The 23,110-nt window shown below is 39.9% G+C and overlaps 1 protein-coding gene across 13 annotated transcripts in view; it reads right to left on the minus strand.

The window, feature by feature from the left end:
* Positions 1–23,110, minus strand: part of phf14 (PHD finger protein 14) — a 230,068-nt gene that overhangs the window by 85,964 nt on the left and 120,994 nt on the right. For 12 of the 13 annotated variants that reach the window (XR_013888988.1, XR_013888987.1, XR_013888985.1 and 9 more), the window contains 3 exons: positions 22,535–22,703; positions 1,549–1,605; positions 1,333–1,457 (listed from right to left, as the gene is read on the minus strand). Coding sequence is in view for 5 of the 13 variants with exons in the window: in XM_080207547.1 (XP_080063673.1) it covers positions 1,333–1,457; positions 1,549–1,605; positions 22,535–22,703 (351 nt within the window). In the remaining 8 variants the exon portion in view is untranslated. Of the gene's footprint in view, positions 1–1,332; positions 1,458–1,548; positions 1,606–16,055; positions 17,633–22,534; positions 22,704–23,110 lie in introns of those variants that run through there. The other variant, XM_080207568.1, reaches the window with a different exon arrangement.

Genomic DNA, 23,110 nt, shown 5'->3' on the forward strand with positions numbered 1-23,110 from the left:
CATGATGATGTATCCTTAGTGAGGATCATTGAATAGCAAGCAGGACAGATTTTTATTTCGGTATATTGCACAAACTAACAGATGCTTAATTATTTTGTGCAATGTTAATACTTATGCACAGATTTCTTAATCATCATCAGAATTAATCTTTGCAAGTCATACTGAAGGGCAATATTCTGCCTCAGCAAGGGGCTAAACATCAGGTGAGAACTCTGTATTTGATAACAAAGTCTTTGAATGTACTTTCATCCCAGCCAAACATTTTACCATAGCAGATCCAAGAAAAAGAAAAGCATCACAAAAAAAACGCAAATAACTTTGATTTTATTACTTTAACACATTTGGATAAATTATCCCACAATTTCATGCAAGCTACTAATTTAATGTTGCGAAAACATTTTCTGGAATTTTGCTTTAACTCATTCTATAGAGTGTTTAATTTCCCCGACCATTCCCACTGATTCTATGGTGCAATTAAACAGGTACTAATGGTCCTTGTCATTGCTTAAAAAATGGCCATTGTCTCTACTAGAAACAGAGTGAGTGTTGTCAGATTATTTCACTATGAAGGGACCTTTTCTCCAGTTTTCAGCTGATGCCATATACAAGCAGCTACCAGCAGGATTCACTCACTGAACACTGATCACTACAAATATTTTTTTTCCACCAGATGCAATTACATCAAGGCTAATCTTGACCAAGATTTTTAAATAACAACACAGGCCAGATATCAAAGCTGGAATATTCAGTATTGACTGCTACATTAGGTGTTGTTTCATCTGCCAATTTGGGAAGGAAGCTTCAAGAGGTACTCTCAACATAAGCAATGGTATTTCAAAACATGTTTTGAATGTTTTTGTGCTCTCATTAAACTCATTTGCAACTTTCCACAGGGGAAATGGCAAGCAGGCATGTTATGGCCAGAATTACAGATCAGTGTGACTAGATGTCAGAAACAAACTAACCATTGATTATTTGCTACTGTGAATGGGCTTTACTTAATGCAGAACTCTTAAGTACTCCAATTGGATTACCGTTTGTTTATCTTTGTGACCTGTTGTTATACTACATTGACGACCAACCTGACAAGGAAGAATTAATCCTCCTGTAGGAGCAAAGAAAGATTATCCTGCTTAATTACGTCAAAATCCATAGTGTAAATGTGTGTGGCAGTTCAATAAACAGAATCAATCTACTACAAAGTAATGTTGTTGCACAGAATCAGATTTTTAAGAGGTTGCGGCGTACGAATTTATTTCATTTATGGCTATAATTAAGTACTAATGAAGCCAGAACTTTAAGCAGCAGTAGCAATGCTCATAAAACAGCTACCTGACTAAATTTTCATTGTCTCCAGGATTTTTACATGTAGCACATTCTGTCCTCAAGTCTTCTGATTTTGGTCTTTTTTGTAGTGAGGTCTGCCGTCGGCGCCTTGCTCTGGAAGGAATTGTTTCCTAAAGAAACAATAATGAAAATGACATTCCAAATGTAATACACATAATATTTTTGGATAAAAATAATCTGTTTTCCAGGGTAAGCACAAACCTCAATTTTTTCTCCATCAGAGCTAGTTCCCCTTTTTCGTTTCTGTCCTCTACTCCTCTGTGAAAGAAAACATATATGTCCTTACAAATTAGTTACAACATTGTTTCCCTGCAAGTTTGAGGGAATGGAATGATTTCAAAATTAAATGCTGTTGGCTGCAACACCAGTTAATTACTGGAATGTAGTGCCTTATGAATAAACCAGCTTAAACATTAAAACATTGGAATCCAAAGAAAATTGATCAAATCCAATCAATCTACTGTTCCCCTTGAAAACAAATACTACTTTGGGATGCCAATTATTTATTACAACCCCAAACAATTGTAAAATTGCAAAGGTCAACAGAAAGTTGGTGTGAAAAATTCTTCAGTCTAGTCCATTGATAACCACTCAAGATTCAGAGATACTAGCTTCCAGTAATGTTCAACTTTCACAGGAAGAGGGCCTCTTGGATGTTTCCTTTGTATTTTAAAATTGAATTGAGAGCTTGTGAAGCAGTACAAGATCCTTTCCCCAATAATTAATTCTGTAATGTAAAAATCATTAAAACAGCAGTTGAAAATTTATCTGTACGCAACAGCTGTTCTTAATGATGGAACATTTCGATCTCTTTTCTGAATCTTTCATTCACAATTATACTACAGAGAAATTGGTTCTACTCCTCTTGCTGCCAATACTTTTGAGTGTTAGTTCTTTCCTTTGAATATGTAATTACAGTTTATTTAGGCATTAGATACATTCTAGCTTAAAACATACAGCAGTTCAAAACACAGTCAATAAAATTATCCTTGGCAGAGTTTTGAGAGATATTCTATACCACCACATAGTTCAAGTTTTTTCACACCTATGGAAATACACAGGATCACAATGTGCACCATGGCACAGCCAATTAGTTATATATACACCAGAATCCTTATGAGAACAAATATAAACAACCCCAAGGTTAAATTCATTGACACTCTGCATCACTCCTGGCCACGCTCTGGTTTTTGACACCTTGGAAGGCAGAAGCAATTTGTTGCCCTCCCTCCCCACACAAACAAATTGAAGATCTAATATTGCCATATTTTTTGGAACATTAGCACATACTAAAGAAAAAAATGCAATCCAGTTTGCAGGGACCACCAAGGGTAAAACCTTTCTTTTTAAGTCTAGTCGTTGTCCACGTGGCTTTTGCCTTAGTTCTGTCAAGCTTCTAGCTGTTATTTCAGACTATATAGATTTCTCTGTACAGAGAAAGCTCATTTCCTTCCCCATTTTCACTACAAGACTGCCTTTTCCACCTAAACTGTGTTTTTTTTAAATCATAATGTGCATCCTCTCTTCCTCAAAGTACAAGTTTTGACTTGCCTCCCTACCCCACTTAGACCTACTCCACTTATAAGCCACGCATTTATACAACTTCTGTCCTCTGTTGCCACCCAATTCTCTCTACATTGCTTCCTCTGTCTCTTACTAATCCATTTTGCATTGTTCATATCGTCCCGGTTTTCAAAAACCTATTATTTTTATCCAGGTCTTTATTCTCTACATTTTATCCCTGTGTTTTTCACCCACTGTTAGCTATTTTTTCCTCCTTAGTGTAAAAACTTTGAGCCAATTTTACACAACAGGCTTTAAGGGCACCAATAGTTATGTTCCAGTAAATAAGCCTTGGAAAGGCAACAAAATTTATTCTTTAAGAACATAAGAACATAAGAAATAGGAGCAGGAGTAGGCCATCTAGCCCTTCGAGCCTGCCCCGCCATTCAATAAGATCATGGCTGATCTGTTGTGGCTCAGTTCCACTTTCCCGCCCTCTCCCCATAACCCTTAATCCCCTCTCTTATCAAGAACCCATCAACCCGCTTCTTAAAAATATTTAGCGAGGCAGCCTCCACCACTTCAACGGGCAGAGAATTCCAGAGATTCACCACCCTTTGAGTGAAGAAGTTCCTCCTCAACTCCGTTCTAAACCGCCTCCCCTTTATCTTGAGGCTGTGCCCCCTAGTCCTACTGTCTTTTTTGAGCGGGAAGAGTCTCTCCACCTCTATCCTATCCATCCCATTCATCATCTTATACGTCTCAATGAGATCTCCCCTCATTCTTCTAAACTCTAACGAGTACAAGCCTAGTTTATTCAGCCTCTCCTCATAGCTCAATCCCCTCAACTCCGGTATCAGCCTAGTAAACCTCCTCTGCACTCCCTCCAGGGCCAAAATATCCTTGCGCAGGTGCGGTGCCCAAAACTGCACACAGTACTCCAGCTGCGGCCTCACCAATGCCCTATACAGCTGCAGCAAGACCTCCCTACTTTTATATTCAATCCCCCTCGCTATGAAGGCCAGCATCCCATTCGCCTTCCTGACCACCTGCTGCACCTGCAAGCTGGGTTTTTGCGACTCATGCACAAGGACCCCGAGGTCCCTCTGCACCGTCGCCTGCTGCAGTTTTTCGCCACGTAAGTAATAGTCCTTCCTACCATTCTTCCTACCAAAGTGGACCACCTCACACTTGCCAACATTAAATTCCATTTGCCATTTCCTGGCCCATTCGCCCAGCCTATCTAGATCCTTCTGCAGACTCTCCACACCCTCCGCACAATTTGCCTTTCCCCCAATCTTGGTGTCATCAGCAAATTTCGACACCCTGCACTCGGTTCCCTCCTCCAGATCATCTATATAAATGGTAAATAGCTGAGGCCCTGTTCTAATTTTCACAATAAAATCATTAATCCATTTCACTTTATGTCCACTTTTGAACCCAGAAGATTCTTTCTTTCCAAGCCATGCCTATCTGTTCAATAACACTAGCTCCATTGGTACTCCTTAGCTCACTCCTAACTCTGTACCATGATCCCTCCTTGCCGATTCCTAGTTTTGTCATTCTGCCTACCAAATAGTCTTTCAACCTCAGGAAGGCTTTTTTCTGTTTAGTCCCCGCTCAGTTCAGCAGCAAGGAGGTATACAGCAGGCAAATCAGAAAGGAGACATAGACATGTATTTGTGTGCACTTGTGTGCGCGCGTGCGCGCACACACACACGGGAAAGACAACAACAAACATCAAAGTAGTGTGAAACAAACACAATTATAAAGTATTAATAAGCAGAGTAAGATAATGAGGAAAGGCATTTTAGTTTAGTTTGATATTGAGCAACACTTTGGAAGACTAACAAACTTAATGCAACTAGGGAGTAGGTGCTTTGCAAAAATTATTTTTGTATTTCTACATTAGTTCACTTGCATCTGTGATGTGTTATTGGGTTAGTGCCACTTGGTTATTCGGCATTATCGTCTGCTCCAATAGGAATCCTATTTTACCAGCAGAACATCTACTATTTTTAAACTCACAGCAATATGAAAAACACTAAATTGATTAAGAATAATGAAGAACTTGCTTTACAGCAGCTCATCATATTCTCAGACCATTCAAAGCACTTCATAACCATGCTACTTCAGGAATAATCATTGCTGTGTAATCAGCATGGCAGCAAATGCATGCCCAGAAAAAATATTTTAATACTGCTAGGTGAAGGAAGAATGTTGGCCAAGTGAACTTTCTGCTCTATTTCAAATATGGCCACAATGACCTAAACAGACAATATCTCGGTTTGGTGTGTTATCCACTGGATGGTTTTGAACTCCAGTGAAACTAGGTGCACCGAAGGATATGCTCCAATACTAACTCCTCCGTAAATCATATTGTCATTATATTTGTACATTATTTGGTGTTGGTAAAGCACAACTCTCATTGAACACTTCAAATCATCCCTGGGGATTGCATCAGTGAGCACAAACAAGGGAGATGCCAGATTGCATGGAAACTAAGTAACAGATACTACAGAGTGGAAGCTCAGTATAAACTGGGGTTACTGTGCAAAAATCACCCAGAGTAGGGCATGAACTGCTGCCAGCTGCATAGAATAATTCTGCCCTAATTTTTTTTTTTGGTGAAATGGCAGCCTCAGGGAAAGAGAGGGTGTTGTAAAAGTCTGTTGATGTCTCACTAAGAGGTATGTTTGAACCATTTATTATCAACCCATAACTATGAACATATTCTGGTGTGTATATGTTCCAGGTACCTCTATCCTTAGCTGCCACCTCCATGCTGGCTCTTTCCAAACTCTACCCCACTAGTTTACTGTCATGTGACTCTCTCCATCATAACCTGAGCAGGACTGTTCTTCAGTCCCACAGTGACCCTTGTTCTGCTGAACATTCTTATTCTATACAATAGAGGGAGGCTAAAGAATAGTAGGAAAGAGACTGGGAAATGTGTAGACATTCAATTTAGTATATCCTACAAAACAATATGGTAGTGGAAGCAGTGCTTCAAGAGAAACAGCTAGTAATGAGCTGAGTCAAACTCAGATCCCATTGTGGACAAAGTGAAATATTGATCTCATTGCTGGACAAAAGGACAGATGGAGACAGAGATAACCAAAGGAGAGATAGAAGAAACATGGTAAGTGAAATGAGGAGCGGTCTTGCACAACTAGATTGCTAATTATTTCTTTCTAATTAAATAATACCCAGTCTTGGTTGGCCTGCTCTCTAGCTGGTTTTTCAATGTATTGGTCGAGAAAATCGTCCCATATACACTCCAGGAATTCCTCCTCTACAGTATTGTGACTAATTTGGTTTGTCCAGTCTATATGTAGATTAAAGTCAACCATATGTACAGACATTCCTTTACCACATGCGTCTCTATAATTTCCTGTTTAATGCTGCCATGCTATGCTGTCTTATCCTTTTGCTTTTTAAGCCTTCTAAACCCCTCACCAGAGCCATCCTGCCAAGCCCTTCCTACTTTCTTAGTTATGTGATCTGCAAGAACACTTGACCCAGCAAGGCTCAGATGTAGGCTGCCCCAATGATACAATCCCCTTTCCCAGTACGAATACTAGTGCCCCACAAATTGAAACCCACTTCTCTCACACCAGTTTTTGAGCCACTTACTAATCTCTTTAATTTCATATCCTCAACGCCAATTTGCATGCATCTTGGGTGATAATCCAGAGGTTATCATCTTGGAGGTTCAGCTGTTTAATTAGTGCTCAGCTCAAACTCTCGGTACAGAATCTCTTTTCTCATTCTACCTATGTGGTTGGTACTACATAGATCACAATAATGGGATCCCATCGCAGGTTGCTCTACAGCTCAAGGCAGACATCCCGAACCCCGACACCAGGCAGGTGATGCTGCTGCCTGCATCCTGGCTCTTTGTTGCAGAGAACAGTGTCAATCCCCCTCAATATACTACCCCCTACAACCACTACTTTCCAATGTGCTCTTCCACTTGAATGGCTTCCTGTGCTATGGCCGGTCAGTTCATCTACCCTGCAACCCCGACTCTCATCCAAACAAGCTGAGAACTTCAAATCTGTTGGACAACTGCAATGGCTGACACTCCTGCACTCCAGCTCCCCTTATCTGCCTCAGCTATAGTCACACCCCCACATCCCTGAATACTTTCCAAACCAGATGGAATAGTAGCATCCAGCTTACTGACTCAGTTGTTATTGAAGAACCCAAACCTTAAATAGGAAAGGCAGTGTCAGTAATCCTAGTACTAGACAGATCAGGCAAAAGTAAGACAGAGCAAGGGAAGTCCAGATTAAACTGCATTATTTCAATGCAAGAGGCCTGCCAGATGAATTCAGGGTATGGATGGGTACATGGGACTGGGATATTATAGCAATTACTGAAACTTGGCTAAGGGAGGGACAGGTCTGGCAACTCAATGTTCCAGGGTACAAATGCTACAGGACAGATAGGACAGGAGGTAAGAGAGAAGAGGGTGCTGTACTTTTGATTAAGGAAAATATCACAGCAGTATTAAAAGGGATATGTCCAAGGGTTCACCCACTGAGTCTATGTGGGTGGAACTGAGAAATAAGGGGAAAAAATCACTTTGTACTATCAGTTGTACTATAGACCCCCAAATAGTCAGTGGGAAATTGAAGAGCAAATATGTAAGGAGATTACACAGATAGTGCCAAGAAAAATACGAGGTAATTGTAGGGGATTTTAACTTTCCCAACATTGAATGAAACATCCATAGTACTGGAGGGTTGGATGGAGAAAAACTCGTTGAGTGTATTCAGGAGCAATTTCTCATTCAATATGTGAATGGCCCAAATTGGGGAGGGGTGTGTGTGTGTGCGCGCGCGCGCATGTGCGCAACTTGACCTCCTCTTAGGAAATAACAACAGAAGTGTTAGTGGGCGATCACTTTGGGACCAGTGACCATAATTCTATTAGTTTTAAAATAGCTATGGAGAATAATAGGTCTGGACCAAAAGTAAAAATTTTTAATTGGGGCAAGGCCAGGAACTTTCAAAAGTTAATTGGAGAAGTCTGTGGGAATGCAAAGGGATGTCTAGTAAATGGGAGACTTTCAAAAGTGTGTCAATCAGGGTTCAGGGTAAACACATTCCTCTTAGAGTGAAGGGCAAGGCTAGTAGGAGGGAACCTTGGATGACTCGGGATATTGAGGCTCTGGTCAAGAAGGAGGCACATGACATGCATAGGCAGCTGGGATCAAGCTGATCCCTTGAAGAGTACAGCGGGTGTAGGGTAGAGTTCAGAGAGAAATCAGGAGGGCAAAAAGAGGACGCAAAATTGTTTTGGAAGATAAGGCAAAGGAGAATCCAAAGAGCTTCTACAAATACATAATGGGCAAAAGAGTAACAAGGGAGAGTAGGGCCTCTTAAGGATTAACAAGTTCATCTATGTGCGGATCCACAAGAGATGGATAAGATCCTAAATGATATTTCTCATCAGTATTTACTGTTGAGAAAAGCACAGATGTTAGAGAACTTGGGGAAATAAACATTGATGTCTTGAGGAACGTACATATAACAGAGCTGGTGGTGCTGGAACTCTTAAAGCACATCAAGGTAGATAAATCCCCAATGAAATGTATCCCAGGACATTGTGGAAAACTAGGGAGGAAATTGCAGGTCTCCTATCAGAAATATCTGAATCATCAACAGCCACAGGTGAGGTGCCTGAAGATTGGAGGGTGGCAAATGCTGTGCCTTTGTTTAAAAAGGGCTGCAGGGAAAAGCCACGGAACTACAGGCTAGTAAGCCTCACATCTGTAGTGGGTAAGTTGTTAGAAGGTATTTTGAGAGACAGGACCTACAGGCATTTAGAGATGCAAAGATTAGTGAGTCAGCACGGCTTTGAGAGTGGAAAATCGTCTCTCTCAAATTTCATAGTGCTTTTTGAAGTGACAGCCAAGGAGGTAGATGAGGGCAGTGCAGGTGATGTTGTCTACAAGAACTTTAGCAAGACCTTTGACGAGGTACCGCATGGTAGCTTGTTGCACAAGGTTAAATCTCATGGGATTCAGGGTGAGGTAGCCAAATGGATACAAAGTGGCTTGATGACAGAAATCAGAGGGTGGTTGCAGAGGATTGTTTTTCAAACCGGAGGCCTGTGACCAGCCGTGTGCCCCAGGGATCAGTGCTGGGTCCACTGTTATTTGTCATTTATACTAATGATTTGGATGAGAATCTAGGAGCTATGGTTAGTAAGTTTGCAGATGACACCAAGATTAGTGGTGTAGTGGACAGTGAAAAAGATCATCTAGGATTGCAACGGGATCTTGATCAATTGGGCCAGTGGGCTGACGAATGGCAGATGGAGTTTAATTTAGACAAATGCGAGGTGATGCATTTTGGTAGACTGAACCAGGGCAGGACCTACACAGTTAATGGCCGGATGTTGGGGAGAGTTAAAGAACAAAGAGGTCTAGGGGTACATGTTCATAGCTCATTGAAAGGGGAGTCACAGGTGGACAGAATGGTGTAGGCAGCATTCAGCATGCTTGGTTTCATTGGTCAGAACATTGAATACAGGAGTTAGGACATCTTGTTGAAGTTGTACAAGATATCGGTAAAACAACACAAAAGTACTGTGTACAGTTCTAGTCATGCTATTATAGAAAAGGGTATTATTAAACTAGAAAGAGTTTTTTTTGAGTTATAAGGAAAGGCTGGATAGACTGGGACTTCTTTCCCCTGGAGCGTAGGAAGCTGAGGGATGATCTTAGAGATCTATGAAATTATGAAGCGCATAGATCAGCTAGATAGTCAATATCTTTTCCCAAAGATAGGGGAGTCTAAAACTAGAGGGCATAGGTTTAAGATGAGAGGGGAGAGATACAAAAGGGTCCAGAAGGGCAATTTTTTCACTGAGGATGGTGAATGTTTGGAACAAGTTGCCAGAGGGAGTGGCAGAGGCGAGTACAATTTTGTCTTTTAAAGATGGATAAGATAGAGGGATATGGGCCAAGCACGGGCAATTGGGACTAGCTTAGGGGTTTTAAAAAAAAGGGCAGCTTGGACATGTTGGGCTAAAAGGGCATGTTTTCATGCTGTAAACCTCGATGACTATATGACACATGCTACAACCTTGACATATTACCCATCCTGCCATCCTTAATGTGTTTTAAATTACTTAAATCAAATTAGTTTTTAATATATTTTAATAATTTTGATTTTAAATCTTAGGAATGGCATCAACTTTAAATACTGACTAGATACCCACCAGATACTCACCTAACAGCTAGCTTCTTCTCCAACCAATCAAGTTACGTCTTTGCTGTGATGCCTCCTTTTGTTTTGTACATGCAATTTTCGATCTCCTGAATGCCTTTCCTTTCATACTGTTTCTGATCTTCCAGCTGTCTCACTACTTGCACAGTCTTCGACCTCCTGAATGCCTTTCCTCTTGTGCTGTTTTGATTTTCCAACTGCCTCGTCACTTAAATAGTTTTTGATCTCCTGACTGCCTCTCCGCTTGTGCTGTTTTTAATCAACCGACTAGCTCTCCACTCGCACTATTTACAATCCTCCGACTGCCTCTCCACTTGTGCTGTTTTCAATCTGGAGTAGGTGATGGCCTAGCGTTATCACTAGACTACTAATCCAGAAACTCAGCTAATGTTCTGGAGACCTGGATTCGAATCCCATCACGGCAGAAGGTGGAATTTAATTCAATAAAAATATCTGGAATTAAAAATCTATTGATGACCATGAAACCATTGTCGATTGTTGGAAAAACCCATGTGGTTCACTAATGCCCTTTGGGGAAGGAAAATCTGCCATCCTTACCCGGTCTGGCCTCCAGAGCCACAGCAATGTGGTTGACTCTCAACTGCCCTTGGGCAACTCAGGAAGGGCAATAAATACTGGCCAGCCAGCAACACCTATGTCCCATAAACGAATAAAAAAAAACTCCCAAGGTCATTCCAAAGTGCGAGCCCTGAGTAGCACAATTTCAGAACTGAAATAAGACTTCACTAGAGACAGACATGACTAACGGCAAAACCAAAATGCTGCAGACAGAGAAAAAAAATCAAAAGATGTAAATCTGGCATTAAAAATAAAGGAACTAGAAGAAAAAGCACAGAGCCATTGAGTTGTTGAAAAATGACATGGCTGAGATGAAACTCAAGAAACTAGAATATCAAGAAAGGTTGAATAGTTACAAGAGAAAGTGGAAGTTCCAAAAAAGCAGAAGTAGAATATCAGAAGCAACCACTGGGCTTGAAGCACTGCACACAGAAATTGGGCTCTGTGAAAGGAAAACTTCACATTGGAAAACCAGATGGGTTTGATTGAATATTGGAACTTAGTTGTGAAAAGCGCAATGAAATTCCCAAAGCTGTTAAGCATGTACAAGGATGGCACAAATAGCTCTGAAATACAGACAATTAAATTCACCAGAGAAGTTGCTGAGCTGAATGACAAAGGTTCATGACAAGAAAAAATGATTTGAAAATGAGAGAATGAATGATATTTGCCTGAAATTGAGCAACAAGTGGAAATGATAGTTCCATTTTGGAAATATCATATCTAGGAACAACATGGAAATAAACAATTTGAGTTTAAAGAATCTAGGAATGGGCAGAGTGAACATTCCCTTTGAAGGGAACAGGACAAACCCTGGCATTTGAGCAAAGCAGGTAGGTTGTGATAAGCAAATCAAATGGAAAGAACCAAGTGCTAGTAAGACAAGAATACAACAGTTTCAACATCAAACCCACAAAGTCAACCTAAACTCACACTATTATTTGTCCAAAGGTGACAGAATAAGATCTGGAAGAAATGCCAAGCCTCCAAACTTTCTGAATATATAAAGTTGGGGACTTGGGAGAAGGTGAAGTGGAGGGTGTTCCAGCAGAGCAAGGGTTAACGTGGAGCTGACCACTTGTGCTGCCCATGGTCTGATGCAGAAAGTCACATGGTGTTAGACTGTGTAGTAGAGTTTGTAAGGAGATAGCATGGAGACTGCAGTCCAAGTACCTTGCATTTGTATATAATTATGGGTTACCAATAAATGTTTAACCAAACAAGCCTCTAGACTTGAGAGGACGAATCACCTTACACCAGACTCTGTACTAAGAGAAAGTGGCAAGAAATAATGGACACTATATGCTCTTAAAAGAGTTTCCAGAAAGTCAGATAATGAAAAAGGTTCTTTTTCATTTTTGGACAGACAGTGGCGACCAAACCTGTCAGCACAATGAAAATGGAATGTCAAATAAGAGTTTTCAATGAGCTAACCATAACTCGCAAGTTGAGGGGACATCAATTGCAACCCCACCCCCAATATGTTGAAACTGTTCTCATCTGACCAACACTAGCTGAGGCTGTGGTCAATCCATTCATCCAGAAGAGAAGCCAGAAAAGCAGTCTGGAACCAGCAGCACAGAGTGATTGCACAAAGCACAGAAGAAAAAGAACTCTGCTTCTAAAGCAGAGTCAGTTCAGGCAGTGGAAGGAATTAATTTGGCTTCTCCTGTAAGATTACGTTTCTCTATAGAAGGTTGGTCACAAGTTTGCATCAAAAACCCAGAACTTTTTAACCTCCATTGTCTTCAAAGGAGCAAAAGAAAATCCTTCAGGCTGGCAACACTTTTCATCTTAAAGAACTGGTTAATAGTACAGGACTTATTTCTTGTTAGTCTGTTAATAATCTAAGTGTATGTTTCATCTTTTGTGCATGTTAGAGGGTGTGGGTGGTTTGTTCTGTTTACTTACTTAATTGCTGTTATGTAAATAAACATCTGAAACTACCTAATAAATAATATAATTTCAAAGACCTATGGTACATAATTCTAAGGTAGAAGATTACCAATGCAAAATATATACTCTTGCTTAAATGGAAGTAACTGAGCACCTACCAATAATTATTGAAAATACACCCCACCCAGCAACCAACATGGTCCAGTTTCAGAAACCGACAACCAGGATTTTGTAACCAAATGATACAATTCAGTTTTAAATTAGAATGCAATAGAAAGACCGCGAGCATATTTTAACAGATTGAGGTTTGTGTCCCATCTGCTTGGTTCTGGCTGTTAACATACAACAGATGGAGCAGTTATCACTTAAAAGCACCAATAATTCCAGTGCTGCCAATTTTGAGCTAAATTTAGTATCTAACTATTCCTAACTGGAAATATTGAAGTAGGTCATAAAAATAAAAAACAAATAAGATGACACCAGCCTGATACTTTGCACCTGGACATCACTACTGCATTAAATAATCATCTGCATAGAATAGTCAAATCCTATTTGACAACGTATGCCAAATATCTTTGCTGTTGTCTGCAACCTATTTCAATTTTGACACAAGTGGTATTTTCCATCAGCAAAGTGACAAAGCTCAGTCCACACGCCACGTGATCAAAGCTTTTAATTTTGACATTCCAGCCATCTAAATTATTAAAAATGTTTTGTTCTTTGTACCAAGCAGGAACAGTTGAGAAGCTGTGGGATGACATTTTTACCATTTAGCTTATACTTAATGTTATCTCTGGGTGCAATATAAGACAGGCAATCAACCTATGCAAAACTAAGTTTTGTTTAAGCTTATTTCCAAAAAAGGTAGAGACTCAACCCTTCCTATCAGCATCAGCTTCATCTGATGCTGATACGACCACAATCTATCCACTTACCTGGATACGCTTAAAAAATCTAGACTTCCAATTGACAATGCAGCATCTCTTTCAGCAGAGGCATTTATGCACTTAGCAAAAGAGGACAAAAGGGATTGAGTAAGAGGAGGAAAATAGAGTACAAGAGCAGGGAACATAAAATCTGACTGCAAAAGCTTCTAGCAGAATCTGAAAAGAAAAAGACTGGTGAAGACAAACGTATGTCCTTTAGAGTCAGAAAAAGGGGAATTTTAATTGGGAGCAAAAAAAAAAAAATCGCTGACCAACTAAATACATACTCTGATTCCATCTTCACAAAAGGAGGACACAAAACATACCAGTACTGTTGGGAAATATAGGGTATAGCGAAAGAAAAAACAAGGAAATTGGTATTAGGCGACTAGGGGAGTTTCACAGTAACGTCATTGCAGTGTTAATGTAAGCCTTAATTGTGACGAATAAATAATCTTTACTTTTCTTTATTAGTAGGGAAATGTTGTTGGAGAAACTGAAGGGATTAAAGATAAATCCCCAGGGCCTGATAATCAACATCCTAGAGTAAGGAAGTGGTCTAAGAAATAGTGGATGCATTGCTGGACATCTTCCAAGATTCTATAGACTCTGGAATTGTTCCTGCAGATGGCAACCCCACTGTTTAAAAAGGGAGGTAGAGAGAAAACAGGAAATTGTAGACCAGTCAATCGAACATCAGCACTGGGGGAAAAGTCCATTATTAAAGAATTAATAGCAGAGCACTTGAAAAACAGTGGTAAGATCGGACAGAATAATTTTGGATTTATTAAACAGAAATTATGCTTGACAAAGCTACTAAAATTCTTTGAGGACGTAACCAGTAGATTTAATGAGGGGATATCAGTGGATGTGGTTTCTCTGGACTTTCAGAAGGCTTTCAACAAGATGCAATGTGAGAAATTAGTATGTAAAACTGAAGTGCATGGGATTGTATTGTGATGGACAGAAAGCTGGTTGGCAGACAGGAAACAAAGGGCAGAAATAAGCAGGCCTTTTTTTTCTTGGTGGCAGGCATGATTAGGGCAATACAGCTAGGACCCTGCCTATTCACAATATATATTAATGATTTAAGTTTAAGGTTTATTTATTACCATCACAATCTCCTAGTAGCCACACTCTGGTGCCTGTTTGAGTGCATTGAGGGAGAATTTAGCATGGCCAAAGCACCTAACCAGCACAACTTTTGAAATGTGGGAAACCCCAGCACCCGGAGGAAATCCACACCGTCACGGGGAGAATGTGTTAACGCCACATATACAGTAACCTAAGCTGGGAATCAAAACAGAGTCCCTGGTGCTGTGAGCCTGCAGTGCTAACCACTGTGCCACTGTTTAGATGAGGGAACTAAATATCATATTTCAAAATTTGCAGATGACGCAAAGTTGGATAGGAAGGTAAGCTATGAAGATGATGCAGAGATGCTTCTGCGTGATGTGAACAAGCTGGGTGAGAAGGCAAATGCTTGGCAGATGCAGTATAAATGTGGACAAAGATGAGGTTATCTCTGGTAGCAAAAACAGGAAAGCAGATTATCAGAAAGCAGTTCAGGCCAAAACATTGCATGTTTTCATGAAGGAGTTAGCTCTTGGGCTTAAAGAATCAAAGAATATGGGGAGAAAAGCGGAAACAGATTACTGAGTTGGATGATCAGTAGTGATCATCATTAATGGTGGAGCAGGCTCAAAGGGCCAAATGGCTTACTCCTATTTTTAATGTTTTTATGCACACCAACAAGTGGGTTGCGTTGTCCTGGATGGTATTGAGCTTCTTGAATGTTGTTGGAACTGCACTCATCCAGGCAAGTGGAGAGTATTCCATCTCACTCCTGACCTTGTGCCTTGTGGATGATTTACAGATAAAATCAAATTATTGCAGATACTGGAATCTAGAACAAAAACTGAAAATGCCGGAAAATCTCAGCAGTTCTAACAGCATCTGTGGAGAAAGAACAGAGCTAACGTTTTGAGTCTAGATGACTGTCAAATGGGGAAGGTCAAACTGAGTTGCTCATTCCAGAATTCCCAGCCTCTGACCTGTTTTTGAAGGTAAGAATTTATATGGTTGATATGTTATGATCCCAGCTGATATTACTAATTTTTCTTTATTTGTTCAGGGGATATGGATGACATTGGCTGGCTTTTATTCCCCATTTCTAATTGCCCTCAGAGGGCATTTAAGAATCAACCACATTGTGGTGGGACTGGAGTCACATGTAGGCTAGCTAAGGTGGCAGATCTCCTTCTGTAAAAGGGTCTTAGTGAACAAGATCAGTTTTTATGACAACCAATAATGGTTTCATTTTTTATTGAAATCAAATTTCACCCAATGTCTCTCTGGATTACAAGTCCAGTGACAATACCACTATGCCACTGCCTTCCTTTCCTGGTGTTGACAGGAAGATCCCAAATAGAACACTGGCTCAGTAGACCCCATAGTTTTTACTTTTGCTTTTAGAAGTGTGAATGAACAAAGTCACAAGACTGTCAATTAGCTTTTTACAAAAGAATAAAACATTTATTAAACATGAAAAATTTGACTATACCACAATACTTCTTTACTCCGCCTATATCTTCACCAACACATACAGGTTTTTAAGGATAACACCAGTTACAGAATACTTCTTATACAATATTGTTCTCAGTAAGTACAAATTAATTGTAAACCAACTTTCTAGAATGATGTATTATTTAGAGTCTGGGACTTGCTTTCTTGCTCTTTCTTCAATGTCCTGCTTCTCTGCTTCTGGCAGTTTGAGAGAGCTGCTTCCTCTCCAGCTACCTGTCTCCAACTGCTACTGAATCCAGTTTAAAACTGAACTCAAAAATTCTTTCTATCCTAAAGTGGCCTCTGTTTGTTAAGCTCAGTCTTGCTTTAAGATTGTTTGCTTCCACATTAGAAATCCTCTCATCACAATGTAGCCATAGTTGAAATTAAACCAAAATCCACATACATGCAAGCAACTTTGTTTAACATGAAGCTTACTTTTAACTTTTTCTTACAGAAACATGAGTAATCTCACATAAAACTATACCTTATTTCTAATATTCAAAAGCACAAATAGATTACTTAAAACTACCTGTTTCCTATCAGGTTCAGTTCAGTTTCTAGGCAATGGTAACCCCAAGGATGTTGAAGATGAAAGATTCAGTGAAGGAAATGCTGAAAAATGTCCAGGGAAATGGTTAGATTCTCTCTTATCAGAGATGGTCATGTTTTAGTACAAATATTACTTCTTATGTTTCAGCCAAACTCCAATGCTTTCCTGGTCTTGCTGCATGCAAGCACGGGCTGTTTAGTATCGAACAGGTTGCAAAATGATACTAATCATCAGCAAATAGCCTCACTTCTGATCTCATTTTGGAGGGAAGATCTTTGATGAAGCAGTTAAAGATGACTGGACGTAGGACACTCCCGAAGAACTCCCACAGTAATATCCTTGTGCGGAGGTATCTGATTTCTAGGTATGGCTACAACCAGTAGAAAGTTTGCCCAGATACCTGAATTCTTTGTTGGAATTCTTTGATGTCAAATTCAGTTAAACGCTGTCTTGATGTCAAAGGCAGTCATTCATCTGCAGAATTCAGTTTTTTTGTTGTTTGGACCAGAGCCATACTGAGTTCCAGAGTTAAGCAGTGATGCTGGTGCAACCGAAACTGAGGGTCTGTCAGCAGGTTATTACTGAGCAAATGCTGCTCGACAGCAGTGTCAACAACATCATCCATCATTTTGCTTACAATTAACAGCAGACTCTTGGGGTCGTAATTTGCCGGATTGCTACAATATCAGAAGAAACTGAAATTAAAAAATTCCTCAGAAACTTGAGGAAACTCCTTGGTCAGCAACTTCTGTATGTGCCAGAGGTGTATTAACACGATGATTTGTTGTTAAAACCACTTGTTTTTGTCAAAGCCTTGACAAAGGGTCATCTGGATTTGAAATGTCAACTCTTTTCTCTCCTTACAGATGCTGCCAGACCTGCTGCGATTTTCCAGAGTTTTTTCCTTTGGTTTCAGATTCCAGTATCCACAGTAATTTGCTTTTATCCAGTATTTTTGTGTAGATTTGGTACAGGATTCTTACTATTGATGAGCATGTGATTCTTGCATCAGGCAACACCTGGAAAGGCACTGGTAATAGTATTGAAGAATTCCATGCACAATTTTCAATGCAACATTACTCTGTACTTCCAAAGAAGAAGAACTTGGGGTTGTTACCAACACTGGAGTATATAAGCCACCGAGGATCCAAAGCACATATGAAATATGAATCACAGATAATCCTTACACCAGTGGAATTCCAGATTTTGCAATCCTCATTGTGTGATATGGTACAGGTTGAGAACACAACTATAAGTTCTCCATCAGGAGAGCTTTGAAAACATTGCCAATAGTATAAAGACATCTAAAAAAAGAAATACGCTGCCAAAGCTTTTCATTTAATACTCATCAGGACAAAGGCAAGAATGTCAAACTTCAAACAATTACAATTTACATGACAAGAGAAAAGGGTGCTGATTGGTTGGCAAATCAATTTTGATTGGCTAAGGCATTGCTACAGAGAAAGCAACAGGGAACTAAAGGTGCCCCTAGCTCCCAGGTAATTCAAAAAAGGTGCAAGGCTTGAACATTTTCTTTTTGCTTGTGGATATCTGATCCCTGCTGTTGTGATGTAATGTACATGCACCTTTAAGGGTTGTATGCTAAACTACTGTCAGTCATTACTACTTGCATGGGATGTGACATATTGGTCACATGATTTGTAGTCAGTCGGAAAGCAGCAGGAGTAGAGATTAGATGAATGATACCTAGTTTTGCAGTTAACTCTTTATATAATATAAACTACAAATAAAGTTAGTTTGTTTCACAATGCTTGCATATGATTAGTACATTTACATTTAAAAAAAGGCTGACATGGTGCCAACATTACAGAGCTTACAGGTCAAAACTTAAGGCTATGATCGTGCTGTGTAATTCCACAGTCATATCCGACTCTTTAAGCCATCCACCTAACCTGTCAAGACCTGCAGACATCTCCCCAGATCTGTTAGGTGATCTTACAGACATTGAAACACATTCTGCACGTAGGTCGGCCAAAACATGCAAGGTTAAAGTGCCAAGCACTGCAGCAGGAAATATCCAATGGTACTGTGTTAAAGCAACTATGGAATACAGTGATTGGTGGATGGCCAGAGTACTTCCAGACCATCTTGTCCTTTCAGAGGCCAACTTGGAAAATCTCAAATGACATCTTTAAGGGAAAGAAAGTTGTCATATGGATCATGTGACCTGATAACCTCCAACTGTTGCAACAGGCACACATGATAATTGACCAAACCAGAAATTTGGCCAGATGGTATATGGGCCAAGAATCCACCAAGACTTTGGAAAGGCTGTGAAGGAATGCAAAGCATGGCAAACCTTAATACCTAGAACCAAAGGTAATCACTACTAGCAAAACTGGAATCAATGGATAACAGGGGACAAACTCTCCACTGGTTGGAGTCATACCTGGTACACAGGAAGATGGTTGTGGTCATGGAGGGTCAGTCATCTCAACTCCAGGACATTTCTGCAGGAGTCCCTCGGGATAGTGTCCCAGGCCCAACAATCTTCAGCTGCTTCATCAATGATCTTCCCTCCGTCATAAGATCAGAAGTGGGGATGTTCATCAATGATGGCACAATATTCAGCACCATTCACAAATCTCCGGATACTGAAGCAGTCCATGTTCAAATGCAACAAGATTTGGACAATATCCAGGCTTGGGCTGACAAGTACCGTCTGTGCCACAAAAAATGCCAGACAATAACCATCATCAATAAGACGCACTATAACCATGGCCCCTTGACATTCAAATGGTGTTGCCATCACTGAATCACCCACTGTCAACATGCTTGGGGATATCATTAACCAGACACTCAACTGGACTTGACACACACTACAGTAGCTACACAAGCAGGTCACAGGCTAGGAATACTGCAGCAAGTAACTTACCTCCTGACTTCCCAAAGCCTATCCCACTATCAACAAGGAACAAATCAGGAGTGTGATGGAATACTCCCCACTTGCCTGGATGGATGCAGCTCTAACACCACTCAAGAAGTTTGACACCATCCAGCACAAAGCAGCATGCTGGACACTACATCTACAAACATCCACTCCATCCACGATCGACACTCAGTAGCAGCAGTGTGCACTGCAGTAAGTCACTAAATTGCACCATGTCCACTTCCATCTAGAAGGACAAGGGAGCAGACGCGTGGGAACATCACCACCTGCAAGTTTCCCTCCAAGCCATTCACTGTCCTGACATGAAAATATACGTCATTCCTTAAAGTTGCTGGGTCAAAATCCTGGAATTCCCTCCCTTATTTCATCGTGGGTCAACCCATATAGCATGGACGGCAGCCATTCAAGGCAGCAGCTCACCACTACCTTCTTAAGGGCAACCAGGGATGGGTAATGAGATGCCCATGTCCCACAAATGAATAACCTATTGTCTCACAAGGTACTGACACATCTATGGAACAGACTTGCAACTAACTTCTTCAGCACCCATGAAGATGATTTTTTTTGATTGTAATGAATTACTTCTCCAAATTTCCCATTATCTGTCAATTAGATGACACATTGTGCAACCATCGCACACATCAAATTCTATTTTCAGAGCATCACTGGAGGTTGGTTGGTTTCAACACAAACCCCAATACACTGGATGGCACCTTAACATGATGGATGAGAAATGAGCAGTTTTCATTACCGCATTATCCCTGGATCCAATGGAATACATGATCCTAACTGTAAAATCCTTAATCATGAAGTGTGTTCAAACAAAACGCAATCTACCCATGAACCATGTGCATCTTAAAACAACGCTGCTCATTGCAATGGTGCCTTCAACTGCGGAATTACTACTCAGCCAACAAGTGTGGATAAACCTCTCAAGTCATCATTCATGAACAGTCCCAGGAGTATATGATCCATTACTTGATAAAAAGTGTGAAGATTAAAGATGCCCATGAACTGCTGGCAGCTAATGGACTACACAACCTGAACACTGGACAGAAAGCTAGTGTACAACTCCTAATAAATGGCTTCTGAAACCCAACAAGAATCACCAGCATATGCCCAGAATCAAGAGCATATCAAGTACAAATACCAAACAGCCTGAGAGCATGTTAAATCAGGACACTATCAGCAGAAGCATCAAGCAGTCCTATTGCAAACAGAACACAGTCAAAGATACAGCACAAACAAATCACCTCTAACTAGCATTCTGAAAACATACAACAGTCTCCAACAATCATAACTAATTCTGGACGGATAAGCAAACCACTGATATGGTTCAGAGACTTGTAAATTTGTTGCAGTGTTAAAGAACATTTGGACAGAATTTTCTTTTGCCGTCATGTAAATACTTCAATTCTTTAAGCTATAGTTAGAAAAAGGAGAATATTGTGATATATTGTGCAAGCATCTTTAAGGAAGATATTTTAAACTGTCAACCACTACTACCTCTACAGGATATGATGTATTAGTCCCATGACTTGTCAGTTTGCAAGCAACAATAGAGGACATTAGATGGGCAATATTTAGGATCCCAATTACCTCCATCTGTGTACAGTCTTTTTAATTAAAGGACCCACGTTATTGTTTCATCAATTTTGGTGCATGATTTTTACATTAACGTTGAAAAGCGCTGATCAATCATGGAATCACATTTAACAGGTGTTGTTTTGTTTTCAATTTTGTCAACGTGGGCAGGTTATATTCTGCCAATTACAAATAAACAAAGGAACTTTCTACTTAAATTGCACAACAAGCAGGTTTTTTCAAGCTGCCAATATGCAATGGCTACGTTCATGGTATTTTCTGCTAACAGAATGCTGTCACCAGTTCAAATTGACATCTTGCCTACCACATAATTAAGCAACACCAGGAATGAATTTCAGTACAGGTGTGATGTTAAATGAATAGGCCATTCAGACTAAAAACTGGCTCATCAAATCAAACAGCATGATCCTACAGTTAAACATAATTGGCAAAGTACAGAGATTTCTCAACCAGCTCTCACTTGGAAAACCCCAAAAGTTAAAAGTGATTCCATGATTGGGTAGCACTTGCAACTACACTAACAACCAATTAAAGATAATCAACCAAATCCATAACATGGTTCATTTATGCTTACTAGAAGCCAAATACATTCATACACAGGGACCAGTTCTCTGCAAACGAAAGGAATATGTTCAAGCCTTGCACCTTTTTTGAATTACCCAAGAGCTTGGAACTTATCATTCCTCATTGCCATGGAGAAGGTCATGCCTCAGCCAATCAATCAACTTGCCAACCAATCAGTACACTTCTCTCCTGTAGTATAAATTGTGTTTGAAATTTGGTGTGTTTGCATTTGTTGTGATGAGTGCAAAGTGAAAAGCTTCAGCAACATGACTCTCTTTCAGCAAACACATCTAAAAGTTCTCATCAAATCACTTGCCTTCTCACTATTTCACACGGACTGGTATGATTCTAAAATAAGTAACAAGTATCTGTTTTGTCATTGAATGTAATATTACATTACTGAAAATAAAATTGAAGTTAACTATTCTAAAATATGATTGTGAGAAACTTAGAACTTCATTTTCCTCATGATAATAATGCACACGTCACACTAAATAATATTATTGGCTTTGGTAGGAATCCTTCTAAAAGCTCCGAGTGTTCCTCCTATTAAGGCACTCAAGCATTGACTTAAATTCCAGATATCCTTCAAGAAATTTAGACACCTGCAGTAGAATTCAACAAATAATTTTAGCTATATCAAAATGTGTGCAAGGCACCCATTTCTTTTTTCCTAATGAACTGGATAAATATAATACATGATAAACCATTCAATAAGCAACCATATCCACCCAGTAGAATTTTTTTTAAATATAACTTTGGAATAAACTGATTACATCATTGCATAACCTCTATATCATAACAATGCAGAAAAACAATACAGTAAGGAGGATTAGGTTACCATATTTTTGTTCATGATCTTCTTTGGTTCAATTACAATATCCAATGGAGTGAATTTCACAGGTTCCTTAATCTGCCTCCTTGATCTCTTGGTCCCATCTGGCAATGTTTCCATGGTGATATCTGCTTCCAAGTCACTACTACCTGCTTGGTCACATTCAGAGCACTGCCTGTGGGATAAAACAAATTAGCAATATAATACAAACTTTATCTGGATTGGCTGCATAAATATGGTGACTATGAAAGCAGAACAGAAGTTGAGTTATCAACACATGACACAGCTTCAAATTCCCCAAAGACTTTCCACCACCTTAATGGCATGAGTCAGGGTGTAAAGGATTTGTCTCCATTTGCCTAAGCAGAGCTCTAATAATGCACGAAGCTTAACATCATAAAAGGGCAAAGCAGTCTACCTGACTATTCACCATTTGAAACTTCCACTTCCTCCACTATCAGCACAATACAAATGCAGTGCGTACCATCCACTGCAGCAATGTGCCGAGGCTCCTTCAAGAACATGTTTCAAACCCATGACCTCTCGCACCCGGAAGAAAAAGGCAACAAGTACATGCGTACA

The sequence above is a fragment of the Carcharhinus amblyrhynchos genome, chromosome 2 (genome assembly GCF_965287045.1).
Source record: "Carcharhinus amblyrhynchos chromosome 2, sCarAmb.v2.hapA, whole genome shotgun sequence".
Lineage (NCBI taxonomy): Eukaryota > Metazoa > Chordata > Chondrichthyes > Carcharhiniformes > Carcharhinidae > Carcharhinus > Carcharhinus amblyrhynchos.